Consider the following 18,289-nt stretch of genomic DNA (forward strand, 5'->3'; position numbering starts at 1 on the left):
TACCAAAATGCATCACCTCGCATTTGCCCAGGTTAAAATCCATCTGCCATTTCTCTGCCTAATTTTGCAGCCTATCTATATCCTATTGTATACTCTGACAATCTTCATCACTATCCGCAGCTCCTGCAACTCAGTATCATCCGTAAACTTGCTAGTCAAACGTTTTCTTCCAAGTTATATATATTACAAAGAGAAGAGGTCCCAGTACTGATCCCTGCGGAATACCACTAGTTACAGACCTCCATTCAGAAAACACCCTTCCACTGCTACCCTCTGTCTTCTATAGCCAAGTCAGTTCTGACTCCATCCAGCTAGTTCACCCCTGACCCCATGTGATTTAATCTTTTGCACCAGTCTGCCATGAGGGAACTTATCAAATGCTTTACTAAAGTCCATGTCGACAACAACCACAGCCCTTCCATTGTCAATCATTTTTGTCACCTCCTCAAAAGATTCAATCAGATTAGTGAGACACGACCTCCCTCGTACTAAACCTTGCTGTCTGTCGCTAATACGACCATTCACTTCCAAATGTGCATGGTTCTTATCTCTGAGAATCTTTTCCAACAATTTCACTATCACTGACGTCAAGCTCACTGGCCTATAATTACCCGGGTTACCCTTGCAATCCTTCTTAAATAATAGAACATAGAAAAATACAGCACAGAACAGGCCCTTCGGCCCACGATGTTGTGCCGAACTTTTGTCCTAGATTAAGAACAAATTAATCTACACCCCATCATTCTACCGTAACCCATGTACCTATCCAATAGCCGCTTGAAGGTCCCTAATATTTCCGACTCAACTACTTCCACAGGCCGTGCATTCCATGCCCCCACTACGTCCTTTAGGGAAGGAAATCTGCCACCCTTACCTTATTTGGTCTCCATATGACTCCAGATCCACAATCTTAAATGCGCCCTCAAGGACAATTAGGGGCAGGTGATAAATGCAGGCCTTGCCAGCGAGGCCACATCCCATAACATTTTCTTTTAAAGTAATGGGTGTAATTTAAGGGTAGGTCATGGCAGAACAGTTCGATCATGTGGAATGTTCCCCCTGGGCGATGCAGGAAGTCAGGAACACGACCAGTGTCCAGGGTGACCACAGGTGCAGGAAGCGTCTCCAGCTGCAGCTACTCAAAATCCTTGTTTCGGAGCAGCAGCTGGAGTCACTGTGGAGCATTCGCATGGCTGACATCTTCATGGATAGCAGGTACACCACAAGTAAAGAATGCACAGGCAGCAAGAGAAGAGTACAAACACTAGGCACGTAGTGCGGTAACCACCTGGGTCTATCGACGTCTAACAGGTTTTCCATTTTTGGATACTGCTGGGAGAGGAGATTTCTCAGGGGAATGCAGCAAGAGTCAAGACCGTGGCATCACGAGTAGCTCAGCTGCAGGTGGTGGGAGGATGGAAGATTGATCGTGACAAGGGATTCTATTGTACGGGGAACAGATAGATGTTTCTGCCGCTGCAGACATGACACCATGATGATATGCTCCATCCACAGGTACAACATTGGCTATCCTCTAATCCGCTGGGATCTCTCCTTTGGCCAAAGAGGACACAAAGATTTCTGTTGTAGGCCCAGCGATTTCATCTCTTGTCTCCCTCAGTAATCTGGGATAGATACCATCTGGCCCTGGGGATTTATCTACCTGAATGCTTTTTAACACGCCTAACACTTCCTCCCTTATAATAACGACTTCTGAGTCACCACCAATCAACCAATCAATTTGTTTTCATCTTCCATTTCAGTAGCATCCATTATTTATGAACTTCACGTTCGTCTATGTGGGATCGACCCAAAATTCTTCCATCAGAACCACTTTCCCAAGTCTTTCAAAGTCTTATTCAACCATTAGCAATTTGCACCACCTATCAAACACCATTTCCTTCTTTCTAGAAGATTCCATAAATGTTTGACCTTGTTTTCTTTTCAAATTTCAATATTTCTGTCTCTACACTTCTGGTACAAACTCAAAAGTATTGCGAACAGCATTCTTTATTCTGTCATGGTCACATGTTGCTCTTCTGAAAGAGACAATTATATCCCCAAAGGTTTTCCCATGAGAACACTGTGGGAGTCCAATTTCCTTGAGGCCATTTCAGTTTTATGCCAGTTTTCTCAAATGACACAAAGTACAATCCACTCCTTCCTCACTAAATTTAGATAGCAAGCAAATATTCTTTGCCAGTGTTTCTGGACCATCGGTATCTAAAAGCTGAAACTGTGCTGGTGGGATGCCCTTAGTGCTGCTGGACACCTACTCGGCTATGCATATTTAGGTGAGGGCATAAATTAGAACGGTAAGTTCAAAAAAGAGAGGGCCAGCATCATATACTAACTGACATTACAATCTGCCTTCTCCGCATTCTTCCACTGGCACACACACAGTGCACATGTTAATGCCCTCAACCCGATGGTGTTCAGCATGGACCACGTCGGAAAGGCGCAGAAGTTGCCATTTTCACACTGTAACAGCACCTCAAGTCCTGAAATTACCATCATCAGGGAGCATAATTTTGCAACCTCCGTATCTTTTCAAATTACTTACGTATTAGTAAGAAATAGGGCAGCACAGTGGCGCAGTGGTTCGCACTGCTGCCTCACGGCGCCAAGGACCTGGGTTCAATCCCGACACTGGGTCATTGTCCATGTGGAGTTTGCACATTCTCCCTGTGTCTGCGTGGGTCTCACCCCCACAACCCAAAACAATGTGTAAGGTTGGTGAACTGGTCAAGCTAAATTGAAATGAAATGAATGAAATGAAAATCACTTATTGTCACAAGTAAGCTTCAAATGAAGTTACTGTGAAAAGCCCCTAGTCGCCACATTCCGCCGCCTGTTCGGGGAGACTGGTACGGGAATTGAACCGTGCTGCTGGCCTGCCTTGGTCTGCTTTAAAAGCCAGCGATTTAGCCCTGTGCTAAACCAGCCCCTAAATTGGAAAAAAAAAAGAATTGGGTACTCAAAATTTTTAAAAAGAAAATAAAAGTATTAGTAAGAGATGAGGAAATATAACATGACAGCATTTAAATTTGTTTTTAAAAATTTTTTCTTTCCTTTCTAAAGGAACGTCTGTTACTGTCATTGCTTCCTGCACATATTGCCATGGAGATGAAGGCTGAAATCATTCAACGATTACAAGGACCTAAATCTGGTCACTGCCAACTGGAAAATACAAATAACTTTCACAATTTGTATGTGAGGAGGCACACAAATGTGAGGTACTTTCATTTTTTTCTTAATAGTGTAAAAAAGCTGGAAGAAAAACACATCTTGACAATGTTATTGTCATCTATTGTAACCGGAAGCACGTCAGAAAATTATTGAGTCATTTCAGTTGCTGCTGATTATTTTTCATATGTTTCCTATCTGTACGCTTCATGCATTAAATCATAAATCTTTAAAATAGCAAACTTTACAGCATCACAATTCAAACTAATATCAAAATTAATATAAGAAACACTGAGAGCATTTTTTTTGCTTTGTTATTTTGCATGTGAGCTGGCCAATTTGTTTCAGCTCCAATAATGGTTAACAAGTCAGATGTTTGTTTGAAACTTCTTAGTATCAGCTCTCTTAATAAAATTTCTTGGAGTGAACCAGATTAGCATATTTAAATCATAATTTAAAAATGCAGGGCTGGATTCTCTGTCGGGGGATCCTCCATTTCGCTGGCTGCGCACTCATGCCCGCGAATTTCCTGACGACGTGGGGGCACCCACAATGGGAAACCCATTGGCCAGCTGTCAGGACAGAGGATCCAGCTGTGGGCGGGGATGCGCCGCACCAGAAAACGAGTGCGGCGGGATGGAGAATCCCGCCAGCAGTAGCTGTTTTAAGCCGAATTCACTCGGCTCCTGCAGTTCTCCTGCCCAGCATGAAGCCGGCGCAAGTCACTACTCGCCTCCAAAAATGGACACAAGATGTGATGATCACGACGGGAGAGGCTGGGGGTGGAGGGGGGGGGGGGGGGTGCTGCTGGATGATCTTTGTAGCTCCCGAGTGCTCGGGGACGTGACCGGCACTGACACTCTGGCAGTGCCAACCTCCAAGATGCCGGGGGTAGTGCCAAGGGGCACTGTCAAGAGATGAGGTATGAGGAGGTGGCGCATGAGGGGCAGAACATGGGGGGGGCAGGTCATGGGGGGGCATTTGGCAACCCTTAGCAGGGTGTTGCTCACCTGGGGAGGGGGGAGGTGGAAACACTAGTACTGGCGACTGGGGTTGATCCTGATGCCAGCGGTTGGTATTTGGGGGGGGGGGGTGTTGCCTGATGTCAGCGATTGAGAGGGGGTGGGTCGGTAGCTTTATTCTGAAATTGGGGTGCACTTTTAAAATGGTGCCTGGTCTCTGAGGTGCCAGACCTGCTGATTTGTTTCTGCCCCACCTTTTTCAATACTGGATCAAATCACATCGCCCTCCACAAAAAAACTACATACAGGACAATCGCAACCGGAATCTGGTCAGAGCTGCTGGCATGATTTTCACTGATTTGCGTGACCGGAATGACATTTAGTCTATTTTTTGGGAAAATTCCACCCGTCATCTATGAGAACAGTATGCATGCAGCATATGCTGTGTTACTGCTAACCTCAGAAGAAGACGAGCAGCTGCCCATCAGTAGTAGCAGCAATACAAGGGTATGCAGAAGCACCAATCTGCCACTAACAATAAGATTAATCGCTTATTGTCACAAGTAGGCTTCAATGAAGTCACTGTGAAACGCCCATAGTCGCCACAATCCGGCACCTGTTTGGGGAGGCCGGAATGGGAATTGAACGCATGCTGCTGGCCTTGTTCTGCATTACAAGCCAGCTGTTTGCCGCCCAGTGTTAAACCAGCCCCAATTACTGGAGCCCTGCAGGAATGAGTGGATCGACACACAAGTGGAGCCCGCAGGATGCTACATAAACCTCCTTGGTTTGTTATAAAATAGTGCCTGAGGCTCGGTATCATGTAGGGTACAGGTAGATATATGTAGCCTGCTGGAACAAGTTCTGCTGACAACTGAATTTGATAGCCACACTTTACCAGTTGCTGTCATAGTTACCACCTCCACCAGCTACGCTCAGGGGTTTGTGAAAGATATTTGCAGAGTCTCGCAGCAAGTGACAGACACAATAGTGTATAAGAAAAGTGACAGATCACTTCTACACAGATGGAGCAGGAGTGTGATGGAGGCTGAGGGACATGCGTGGGTGGAGCCCGCAGTGCCAACCGGGGCCACGGGGTAGCCCATGAAACCTGGCTGGGCACAGGGGTATGCGCTATGCGAACTAGGGGCTTTTCACAGTAACTTCATTGAAGCCTATTCGTGACAATAAGCGATTTTTAATTTTTTTTTTCATGTTGGCCTTCCAACCCCTGCAGACAATGGCATTTGGCGTTCAACCAGCAATGCTGGCCGCCGGGGTGATGGTTACCGATCTGTGAGATCCCCTGCGGCCGCGTGAACAGGGGCCACTTGGAGAGGAGGGGGAAGCTGCAGCAGCGGAACAGCCAGGAAAGGACCAGGCTGCAGAGCAATGGGCTGCAGAGGGCCAGGTGGCGGCCACACATGCTGGAGCGTCGGCCGCCCAACAGGCCGAGGAGGAGGAGGTGCCAAGGAGGCTTCTGTGTACCGGCACCGCCTGTCATTCGAGGACCTGCTGGAACGGGTATGCCATCGGATACTCCGGCTGAGCAGAGAAACAGTGCGACACATCTGCCAGATGGCACACCTGGCACCGCAGGGGTATGAGGGAGCACACCTGCTCACAGCAACCGTCAAGGTGGCAGTTGCCCTGAACCTCTCGGTGACGGGGTGCTCCCGGTTGCCAAGTGGGGACCTGTCCGGGATCTCTCAGACCTCGGTGCACAGGTGCATCACGGAGGCCCTATATGATACACAGATCATTACATCAATTTCCATGTGGACCAAGCCCTCCCGGTTGCCCGGGCAGTAGGGTTCGCTGTCATCGCCGGGATGCCCCGGGTCCAGGGGCGATAGACTGGGTGCATGTCGCCCAAAAGGCACCTGCGGATAACAGGCCGCTCTACTATAACCAAAGTGGGTACCACTCAATGAACATCCAGCTCGTCTGTGACCATCAGCTGCGCATCGTACACCTCTGCACCCGATACCTGGGCAGTGTGCATGACTCCTTCATCCTGGCACACTCGATGATTCCTTCCATGTTCGAGGGGCTCCTGGGTGACAGGGATTATCCACTGTGGTCGTGGCTATTGACACTATCTGGAGACCCCAGACCGATGGCAAGACACGTTACAATCTCGCCACGCAGCAACCAGGGGTGTGATCGAGTGGTGCTTCGGGCTCCTGAAGGTGCAGTTCAGTGGCAGGGGCACTGCATCCCGAAGGGGGGGTGGGCGCCTCGAACATCTCAGGAATCGTCAAGTGTGCACGCTCACCTGGTATCGGGCGCAGACATGTATGCTGTGCAGCTGATGGTCACATATCAGCTGCATATTCATTGAGTGGAATCCATTTCAGTTTGTCCAGAGCGGCCCGTTATCTGCAGATGCTCATAGGGGGTCGTGATCCTGTCAGTCACCCCCTGGACCCGGGCACCCTGTCGATCGTGGCGAACCCCACTGCCCAGGTATCCTGGTAGGTTTGGTCCACATTGAAGTAGATGTATTGAGTCGCCTGGGCATATAAGGCCTCCGTGACGCCGTGGATGCACCTGAGCATTTAAGTCTGTGAGTTCCCGGACAGGTCACCACTCGACGCCTGGAAGGACCCCGTTGAGTAAAGTTTCAGGGCGACCGTCACCTTGACGGCCACTGGGAATGATTGTCCTTCCCCCGTACCCCAGCGGTGCCAGGTGTGCCATGATCTGGGAGATATGTCACACTGCCTCCCTGCTCAGCCGAAGTCTTCGACGGTATGCCAGGTCCGGCAGGCCCTCGAATGAGAGGCACTGCCGGTACACACGAGGCCTCAAGCAGCGCTTCCTTGACACCTCCTGCTCCTCGACCTGTTGGCCTCTGCCTGCTGTTCCTCTGCAGCATGCTCCACTGCTGCATGTTCCAATGCTACATATTCCGCTGCTGCATGCTCCAATGCTGCATGTTCCGCTGCTGCAGCCTCCTCCTCCTCGAGAAGCTCCAGCTCGTCCAGGCCGCAATGCATCCCCCATGGCTGAGGAGACGAGCAGGAAGTTCCACCATTACTGGTTGAATTCCAATATCCATTGTCCTGAGGGGGCGAAAGGTCGACATGCTAACGTGGTGCGTACCCCCGTGTCCAACCAGATCCACCAGGCTAGATTTTGGCCCCGGGTTGGCACTGTGGCTTCTGCCCCCGCATGTCCACACACCCACCCCAACTCCACACCCCTGTCATTGCTCAGCGACATGGGGGCCATTGACCCTGGCGCCCATCCCTGCTGCCAAGGATACTGTTGGCTGGCACTGCCCTTGCCAGGGGTACACTCCACGGCCCCCTCTCGGTGCGTGGCTGTGCAGAGGAGCAATCTGATGGAGTGGAGGGCGTCAGGGAGGACGTCCTGCCAGCGGGGGATTGGGAGACTTCTAGACCTAAGGGCCAGAAGAACGGCCTTCCATACCGTCCCGTTCTCCTTCTCCACCTGCCCGTTTCCCTGCAGGTTATAGCTCGTAGTCCTGCTCGAGGCGATGCCTTTGTTGAGCAGGTACTGGCGCAGCTCATCGCTCATTAATAATATGCCCCGGTCACTGTGGACGTGGCAGGAAAACCGAACAGTGTGAAGATGCTGTGCAGTGCCTCTATTACGGTGGCTGAAGTCATGACGGGGCAGGGGATGGTGAAGGGGAAGCGAGAGTACTCATCGATGATGGTGAGAAAGTATATATTCTGGTTGGTGGAGGGGAGGGGCTCTTTGAAGTCTGTGCTTAGGCACTCAAAGGGCCTGGAGGCCTTTACCAGGTGGGCCTTGTCTAGCCGGTAGAAGTGCAGTTTGCACTCCGCGCAGACTTGGCAGTCCCTGGTCATGGCATTGACATCCTCGGAGGAGAAGGGAAGATTGCGGGCCTTAATGAAGTGGGTAAGCTGGATGACCCCCGGGTGGCATTGTGGATAGCCCTAAGTCGGTCATCTTGCGCCCTGGCGCATGTGCCGCGGGACAGGGCACTTGGGGGCTCGTTGTGCTTCCCAGGATGATACTTGATATTATAGTTGTAGGTGGAGAGTTCGATCCTCCACCTCGAGATTTTATCATTTTTTATTTTGCTCCATTGTGCGTTGTCGAATATGAAGTCCAATCTGAGCAGTAGGGGGGCGAAGAGGTGGGGAAGGACGTAGAGCTTAAAACGAGTGTATTCTGTGCCCTGTTTCGCGAGATTGGCGATACAGTACCCCCGGATCTAAACCGAATGGGTCCTGGAGGCAAGGGAGATTGTTTGGGAGGCTGGGTAGGTGTGGATGGAGCAGCGCCTTACCGTGTCGCCGTGGACAAAGCTCTCTGTGCTCCGGAGTCTAAAAGACAGGGGGTCTCGTTGACCCTGACGACCATCATGGAGTTGTTCAGCTGTTTTGGCTGCGACTGGTCGAAGGTGACTGCGCCCAGCTGTGGGTAGTCTGTGTGGTCGGCAAAGTCACAAGATGGCAGCCACCGTGAGTCGCACGTGTCGGGTTGGGGTGAAGGTGGCGACCAGGATGGCCGCCCCCATCGGTCGCACGTGTTGGTCGGTGCCGTGGCCAGCAGCCAAGATGGCGGCCCCCACGAGTCGCACGCTGCCAATGATGCATCTGACGGGGGTGTTCCGGGCAGGCATGCAGCCACATTGCGGGGTCTGTGGGGCTGCGAGTCCATGGGTCGGGCCTGGTGTGTTTTCGATTTCTGAGCCTTAGGCCGGCCCAGACAGACCCTAGCGAAGTGCCCCGTTTTCCCACAATCGCTACACGTTGCTGTGTGGGTTGGGCAGCGCTGCCGGGGGTGTTGACCCTGGCCGCAGAGGTAGCACTGTGGTTCCCCGGGCTGGGCTGGCAGACGCGCGGCACAAGCCTGCGACGTAGTCGGGTCCGACGGGGGTCGCAACGAGGGTGTCCACGAGGGGTTCGGCAGGCCCGCGGGGAACGCGCTGAGGTTCTGGTAGGCCACCTCTAGTGAAGTCGCTAGCTTTACCGTTTCCCGCAGATCGGAGGTCCCGTTTTCCAGCAGGTGCTGCCTGATATAGTTCGAGCAGACCCGCGACACGTAGGTGTCCCGGATCTGTGTGTTCATATGTTCCTCCGTCGTCACATCTCGATAGCTGTAGTTCCTTGTGAGTAGAGTCAGGGTTTCGAGATACTTTTCCAGCAATTCTCCGGCGCGTTGACGGCGAGTAGTGAGGAGGTGTCTGGCGAACACCTCATTTATCGGCTTCACAAAGTGTGCCTTGAGAGTTGCGACCGCTGCCTTGTACGTGTCCGCTTTCTCGATCATTACAGAGATTCAATGGCTCACCTGGGCGTGGAGGAGTCGCAGCTTGAGAGTCTCTGTGGGAGGCGTTGTGGAGGAGTCGAGGTAGGCCTCGAAGCATCAGAGCCAATGTTCGAATATTTCCTTGGCTTCGGACGTGCGGGCGTCGATTTTGAGCCTGTCTGGCTTTAGGGCGGCTTCCATAGTGCTGTCTATGACTAATAAATTGATATGCCTTCAATTCACAGTGATGCAGACAGAACGAGTGAACAGTAGGCTTTATTAGTCATGAACTTGCCTAGCCAGAGTCAGAAGTACAGATGAATGCCGCCCACAAGAGGCCGGCCTATATATGCCCCGGTGTGGGTGGAGCCAGAGGCGGAGCCATACCGGGGTTACAGTACAGTACCTGGAAGCAGTTCATATCACCACTTCCAGGTCATAGGTCACAGGTTATGGTATCATGCATGCATTATGGTGAATACATTCACCACATAAACACAAAGACCTCACACAGCTACAGTAATCTATGTATAACCCTGAATGAATTACCCCTTAACTGTTCCAATTCAATAACAAAATCCAAGTTAAACCAGAAACCCCTTTTCAAAGGCGTCGCCCAACACACCACATTCTACCTGGTATAAGACTTGTTATTGTTACCCTTTTGAAACAGCAGGTTTGAATTCCTTCCAGAAAGCAATTATCTCTTTTAAGTTATCAAGCAGTCTGGAAACAGCTTTTAAAATTAAGATAGAGAGACGCTTCTTTCAACCTGTGCAGATCAAACCAGTCCAAATCTTAAAGTGAAAGTAAAAGTCACAGAGCCACAACCTAGCTCTACCCACACAATGACATCACTGAAGCCATGTGATAAGACAAAAACATGTCTTAAAGGGACACTCCCATGATACCAGACAGAATAACATCTGTCAAAGAATCTAAAATTGAAATCTTAACTCGCATAGATACATAGAAGATAGGAGCAGGAGGCCTTTTGGCCCTTCGACCCTGCTCCGCCATTTATCACGATATTAGCTGATCATCCAACTCAATAGCCCAATCCTGCTTTCTCCCTATAACCTTTGATCCCGTTGACCCCAAGTGCTATATCTAGCCGCCTCTTGAATATATTCAGTGTTTTAGCACCAACTACTTCCTGTGGTAATAAATTCCACAGGCTCACCACTCTTTGGTTGAAGACATTTGTCCTCATCTCTGTCCGAAATGGTTTACCCTGAAGCTTCAGATTGTGACCCCTGGTTCTGGACACACTCATCAGGAGCATCCTCCCTGCATCTACCCTGTCTAGTCCTGTTGGAATTTTATGAGATCTCCCCTCATTTTTCTGAACTCCAGCGATAACAATCCTAATCTCTCCTCATATGACAGTCCCGCCATCCCTGGAATCAGTCTGGTAAACCTTCGCTGCACTCCCTCAAGAGCAAGAACATCCTTCCTCAGAAAAGGAAACCAAAATTGCACACAATACTCCAGGTGTGGCCTCACTATAGCCCTGTATAATTGCAATTATACGTCAATCAACAGTCATCTCACTCATTCTCCTTGGAGATCAGTAAACCCACCGAATATCCCAGTACCCCCCAACTATAATGATTATTGTGGTGATATGGGTGTGAGCACTGCCATTGGTGCAGAGCATTGGTTTCCCATTGGCTCTGGCTGGTCATGTGCCTGTCACCTGATTGGCTGGGACTAGTCATGTGACTGCTCACCAATTGGTCGAGAGGCAAGTAGACCCCGCCTCCGAGGTGGGGTATAAGTACCCAGGATTCCCAGCGGTCGGCCTTTCTCTGTAGTCGACCACCGGGCTAACAACTAGCTGATTAAATCCACAGTTTGGATCTTCATCGTGTCTCGCGTCCAATTGATGGTACGTCAATTATCAGATCAGAGGGATTACCCAGAAGAAATATTTAATTGGAGTGCTGTTAAATTTGGTTGAAAAAGTATTGGAGGACAAAGCCAGAGGAAGAGTGAGATGGGACGTTAAAAGAGCAGACGACAAGAGGGTCCGGATAACACTTGGAAGCAGAATCATATTCAGAAAAGTAATTCTTCAAACAATGTTTACTTTACAATGTCAAAAAGTCAGCATAATGAACTGTAAATACAATACATAGATTAGAGGAAGTCTAAGTTAGTGGCTGTCTCACATGAAGAATCCAGCATGAGTTTGTAGAATCAAAAGAAATAACTTTGTTTACAATAACATATATACAACAGCAGCAGTACTCCACCACTGCTCCCTCCTCTAGCTAGTTCCACACTGGCCAGCTCTATATATGCAGGTGTTTCTGCTAATGATTTCTCCGCCCTCCTCATTGGGGGAGCTCATATTCACTAAGGACTGTGGGACAGCCAATAATAATCAGGCAATCGCTTCTTGTCCTTTTGGCTGAGGTGAGCGTGGGATCAGGTGTAATGCCTGGACCTGGTACGTCTCGCTTGTGGGGACCATGAATTGGATTCAATTTGAATTGGTTTCTGGAGCAGGCAAGGAGCTGAATTAGACTTTGCCCCTGTCCACACTCTGAGCTCTGGCTTTGTAACTCTGATAAAGTAATAATAAAAACAAATAATAATAATAATCAGGCAGGTTGTAACATCCCTCCCCCCAAAGTGTGAGGAACCACTGAAGACCCTAGTGGAGGAGGGCGGAAGACTCATTTTGCCGCAGGCCAGACACCATTTGCATGAGGCGCTGGATCGGGCGGCGTGTAACGAGAAGGCAAAACGTCCGCGATGAACGGCATAACGGTTGGGATCCATGGGCCGTTGGATCAAGGACTCCCCCTCGGAGACATCCTGTGTCTCCATCTCGGAGTCGGAGTCCAAAACCTCCGTCATCTCAGCATCCATATCTCCAAGCGGTTCTGCAACGACTCGCACAGGCTTTGAGTGCGGCGCCAGAGGAAAATCGTGAGGATGAACCTCCACTGTGTCTGGTCTATGCGGCTGCAGAAGTGAGCTCCGGGCGGGGAATCTTTGGAAGAGGCAGCCTTCTGGACCGAACGTGGTCTAAATGTTTGCGCTGGAGATGACCCTGGGCTTGCACCTGGTAAGAGATTGGGCCCGCTAGTCGAAAGATAACGGCAGGGACCCACTGGGCACCACCAGCAAAATTTCGAATGAACACCTGGTCACCAGGCGCAAACTGCCGAATCAGCTGATGCCGAGAAAGGCCATGCCCCTGCCGTTCTTGAGTATGGCGTACTTTTGCACCAATGTCCTGGAAAACCATGCTAAGGCGGGTGCGAAGTCTCCACCCATTAGTTCTGCGGGAGCTACCTCAGTCACCACATGTGGATTGCTCCTATACGAAAACAAAAAATGAGCTAGTCTAGTCTCCATAGACCCAGAAGACTGTTTCTTTAGGCCCTGTTTGAACGTCTGCACGGCGCGCTCCGCCAACCCATTGGAAGTCGGGTGGTATGGAGCAGTGCGGATGTGGCGTCTGCCGTTCACCTTCATGAACCTCGCAATCTCCTCACTTGTGAATGGAGTGCCATTGTCTGTGACGAGCATCTCCGGGAGACCATACGTGCTGAAAGATAAACAAATTTCCTGATCGTTGCGCAGGACGTTATGCCTACCTCTAGATATTGAAATTGGGCATTGATTAATAAAAAGAACATGGATCCTTGAAAAGGGTCGCCGAAATCTGCACGTTGTTAGCCGAGTCATCATTGACTTTTCAATGGCCATCCAGATAGTGTTGTCCTGAGAGAGCGCAAAACGGGGAGTGCAGGAGCTACAGGGAAGAGAGGTGCAAGCTTTGGGGCGAGCCCAAGATTGCCCTGGCCATTTCCAGTAATGTCGGGGCGCGGCCGGCGGAAGCTCCTGATGCTCCCGGCAAATGGAGCAGTTTTGGGCCACCTTCTCAATGTCGGCATCCAGACATAACTCCGGGCCAACATTTTCATTTTGGTCACACCCGGATGCACATTATGCAAGTCCTTTAGTATCAGCTCCCGTTATTTTTCTGGGAAGACCACACACGTCCTCCACAAGAGGATACCGTCTTCCACGCTAAATTCTGACAGCTTGGAGGAAAATGCCCTCAACTCACCTGGGAGCTGAATACGCTGCCACCTAAGTGCTGAACCTTTGACAAGACTGGATCCGTCTGGGTCCACTCACGGATCTGCGATGGCGTGACAGGCAAGAAGTCAATAAAATCTAGGGTTGCAACCACCTCACCCATCATGGGGATCGACATGGGGCCGGTCAACAAAGGCAATGGGGTCAGTGCATCGGCATTCGCTATCTGGGTCCCTGGTTTATGCTCTGGATAATACTTGTAGGCAGCGAGCAGCAAAGCCCAGCACTGGATCCGTGCAGAAGCAATGGACGGAATTGGCTTATCCTCTCGGAAGAGTCCAAGCAGAGGCTTATGATCAGTCATGATAGTGAAGTGGTGGCCATAAACATACTGGTGGAAGTGTTTCACTGCAAAGACTACCGCCAGGCCCTCCTTCTCGATGTGCACGTACTTCTTTTCCGCTGCAGTCAGTGTGCGGGAAGAGAAAGTTATTGGCTCCGTTCTCATCTTGGGGGACAGGATGGCTCCAATCCCATATGGGGATGCATCACACCTGATGAGCAAAGGCTTTTCAGGATCATCGTGGGTTAGTAACCCAGACGATGACAATTGTTGTTTCACCTGCTGGAAAGCGGTTTCTTGCGGCTGACCCCAAACCCAGGTGTGATTCTTATTCAACAGAAGGTGTAACGGGGCCAGCGTAGTTGCCAGATTGGGGTGGAACTTCCCGTAATAGTTTAGGAGGCCGAGAAAAGAACGAAGATGCGTAGCGTAAATCGGGGCAGGGGCTTGTTGAATTGTGCGTTCCTTCTCTGCGACAGGGTGCAATCCTTCGTGGTCCACCCAATAACCTAGGTAGACCACTTTGTACGATGTAAACGGATTCCAGCCTCTGAGAAGCGTCTAAAGCCGCTTTTGGACGGAAGGAGTTGCGCCCCAAGGTGTGCACCTCTATTCGCTGTAGCTCCTGCACGCCCCGTTTTGCGCTCTCTCAGGACAACACTATCTGGATTGCCTGTTGAAAAGTTAATGACGACTCGGCTAACAACTTCCTCTGGGTTGCTGCATTGTTAATATCGCAAACCAAATAATCGCCATAGTCACAGAACTCCGATATCATAGATTTTCATAGAATTTACAGTGCAGAAGGAGTTAATTCGGCCCATCGAGTCTGCACCGGCTCTTGGAAAGAGCACCCTACCCAAGGTCAACACCTCCACCCTATCCCCATAACCCAGTAACCCCACCCAATACTAAGGGCAATTTTGGACACTAAGGGCAATTTATCATGGCCAATCCACCTAACCTGCACATCTTTGGACTGTGGGAGGAAATCGGAGCACCCGGAGGAAACCCACGCACACACGGGGAGGATGTGAAGACTCCGTACAGACAGTGACCCAAGCCGGAATCGAACCTGGGACCCTGGAGCTGTGAAGCAATTGTGCGATCCACAATGCTACCATGCTACCATGCTGCCCCTGCGTAGTCTGGAAAAAAACTCAGCAAAGGATTCTCCTGGGGTCCTCTCTGTGGTATTAAACCGGTAACGCTGGACTATCGTGGACGGGGTTGGGTTAAAATGTTGCCCCACCAAGGTCACAAGTTCATCAAACGTCTTGCTGTCAGGCGCAGATGGGTATGTAAGGCTCCTAATCACCCCAAACATATGTGGGCCACAGGCGGTGAGCAAAATGACCACCTGGCACTCTTGGTCGACGTGGGTGGACCAGGACAGATTGTTGGTGATGTTGCTTAGGAATTTGAAGCTGTCAACTATCTACACCTCGCCACTATTGATACGGACAGGGTTGTGGATGACACTTTGCTTCCTGAAGTTGATGACCGGCTCCTTTGTTTTGTTGACATTGAGGGAGAGATTGTTGTCATTGCACCATGCCACTAAGTTCTCTATCTCCCTCCTGTACTCTGACATGTTGTTTGAGATCCGACCCACTATGGATGTTTCACCAGCAAACTTGTAGTTGGCGTTGGAGCCGGATTTTGCCACATAGTCGTGTGTGTGTATATCGGGAGTATAGTAGGGGGCTAAGTTCACAGCCTTTTGGGGCCCCGATATTGAGGACTATAGTGGAGGAGGTGTAGTTCTTTATCCATACTGGTTGTGGTCTGTGGATCAGGAAGTCAAGGATGCAGAGGGAGGAGCCTAATCCTAGGCTTAGGTGTTTGGATATGAGCTTGGCTGGGATTATTATGTTGAAGGCGGGGCAGTAGTCAATGAACAGGAGTCTGACATAGATGTCCTTGTTGTCGAGATGCTCCAGGATTTGAGAGTAGGGACAGGGAGATAGCATCTGCTGTGGGACCTGTTGTGGCGGTAGGTGAATTGCTGTAGATCAAGGCAATCTGAAAGTTTGGAGTTGATGTGTCTCATGACTAACCTCTCAAAGCACTTCATAATAATAGATGTCAAGGCCTCCAGTCAGTAGTCGTTGAGGCATGTTGCCTGATTCTTCTTTGGCACTGGTATGATAGTGGTCTTCGTGAAGCAGGTGGGAACCTCAGAACGGAGTAGGGAGAGGTTACAGATGTCTGCGAACACATCGGCCGGTTGGTCTGCGCAGGATCTGAGTACACGACCAGGGATTCTGTGAGGTCCTGTTGCTTTCCGTGGGTTCATTTTCGAGAAGGCCACTCTAACTTGTGAGACTGTGACAGTAGGAATGGGTGTGTCCACGGCCATTGGAGCAGGTGACATTGGTTTGATGGCTTCCTGCTCAAAGTGAACATAGAATGCATTGAGTCCATTGGGGAGGGGTGCTCTGTTGCCAGAGATTCTACTCGGCTTTGCTTTGTCGCCCGTAATATTGTTTAAGCCGTGCCACAACCGACAAGAGTTCATGTCGTTAATCTGGGACTCTATGAACACGCATCTAACTGCATATGTTATGTCACAAAGTCGGATATGGGATGCATTGAGCAGTATAACTCGGATCAGCTAGCCTTTGTATTACTTCACTTTTAAATTTCTCCAGCTTTTTCCATCAATGGACAGGAGATGTTGTGGTTCTGGTTTACTAATACGATTGGCAATGAAAATCAAATGGTTCAAATATTTATATTTCTGCAGTATATTGTATGCTGACATTGTGGGTTTCACACGTCTGGCCAGTGAGTGTTCACCTGGGGAGCTTGTGCACACTCTGAACGAGTTATTTGGCAAGTTTGATCAAATTGCAAAGGTAAGCAGCTCATATACTAACAAGCAAGACTTTACTGTGAATCTGAGTACTTGACAGTTGCATGCACTATCATGTGTCGTCATTAACAAGTGACTATTACCTTTGGTTTTATTCAGGAAAATGATTGTATGAGGATCAAGATTTTAGGGGACTGCTACTACTGTGTTTCTGGTTTACCAATATCCCTGCCAAACCATGCCAAAAACTGCGTCAAAATGGGGTTGGACATGTGCGAAGCCATAAAGTAAGTTGCATCTAAGCTCTTCCATTTGTCGGATTAGAAATAATGTCAAATTGATTGTCCAGTTGTCTTACAACTGGAAATATATGTGGATTCCTAAATGTTAATCTTTGCTACTTGTTGTAAGCTTGGATCCAGGTGGACTGTTGATATGAGGTGTGTACCTCTGTTTTGAGGGCGTTAACTTTAAAACTCCATTTTGTATATTGTGTTTTGTGAAAGTTCTTTGGATAAGTGAACCGGAAATATACACGAGACAGAGGTAAGTGCCTTCAGACAATGTTGTTGTGAGTTTGGACATTAATAAGAGTATGAAATTTGTTGGAACCACAATGTGCAACATCTGCATAGTGATGGATTGCAATTTTATTTTCCCCTGCCGTTGAGTTGATGGGGGTTAGGGTGGAGATATTGGATGGAAACCAGAGTCTTCCTTTGAGGAAGAACATTGGAAGGGTTATTCACAAATACTAGCAGTGACTTTAGGAGAGATCTGTCAGATGATGTGATGGTCGAGCTAATATGCTGCTTGGAGAGATTTCTAAAACTGTGAGAATATGGGAATGGCAGCAAAAACATTTCAGGCTTACTTATTCTAAATGATTATAAACTTTAAATTTAAAAAAAATCACCCTCCTATTCACTGCTAATATTTTCTCCCAGCTAATGTTAACTGGTTGACCTTTACTATACTGTTTTACTAATCAACAATATTATTTTGTACAAATATAAGTGATAGAGCAGAGCACGATTTGACATTTTGGTTAATCAAGTTTCCTTATGAACGATTCATGAAAGTGCACTCTAATAGTTCTAAGCAAGTATGTGAATAAAGATAAGCACTGGGCAACATTTTCCTAGAAATCAGTGAAGGCCAAAGGCAGGTGGGAAAAGCGGCATTGAGCCCGCTGATGGCAATGGCGGCTTTTCTTGCAATCTGGTGGGACTTAGTCCTAAATATTTTCAACCACGGATTCCATGCAATATTGCTGATGGGCTGGTCTTTGATTTGCCTGCCTTGCCATCACATCAGCGCTGCAGGCATCGGAGCGTGACATTTAAAGGCAGCTCAGCGCACACCAGACACACTTCACATGTCACCGGGGAGTTATGCTGCCAAGAAGCTTGCCCGGAAATTCTCTGCCGCCTCCATGGAGAGACTCCTCGATGCTGTTGAGGCCCGCCGTGACATAATCTACCTGTGCTCAGGGTGGAAACCCAGCAGCAAAGTCACCAGTCCAGCATGGCAGGTGGTGGCAGGGGTGTGAGTGCCAGTGCTCTGCAGAAGAGGACAGCCATTTAGTGCCGCAAGAGGATGAATGATCTACTCCATTCTGCCAACTCACAGACTCACACATTAATTACATATCGATAGGGACTT

At 49.2% G+C, this 18,289-nt stretch overlaps 1 protein-coding gene across 4 annotated transcripts in view; it reads left to right on the forward strand.

The window, feature by feature from the left end:
• adcy2a (adenylate cyclase 2a) overlaps positions 1-18,289 on the forward strand; it is an 840,666-nt gene that overhangs the window by 647,239 nt on the left and 175,138 nt on the right. For all 4 annotated transcript variants that reach the window (XM_038797200.1, XM_038797201.1, XM_038797204.1 and 1 more), the window contains exons 6-8: positions 3,082-3,236; positions 16,556-16,667; positions 16,784-16,911. In XM_038797200.1, coding sequence (XP_038653128.1) covers positions 3,082-3,236; positions 16,556-16,667; positions 16,784-16,911 — 395 coding nt within the window. The remainder of the gene's footprint in view (positions 1-3,081; positions 3,237-16,555; positions 16,668-16,783; positions 16,912-18,289) is intronic.

This window comes from Scyliorhinus canicula, chromosome 5 (assembly GCF_902713615.1).
Source record: "Scyliorhinus canicula chromosome 5, sScyCan1.1, whole genome shotgun sequence".
NCBI lineage: Eukaryota > Metazoa > Chordata > Chondrichthyes > Carcharhiniformes > Scyliorhinidae > Scyliorhinus > Scyliorhinus canicula.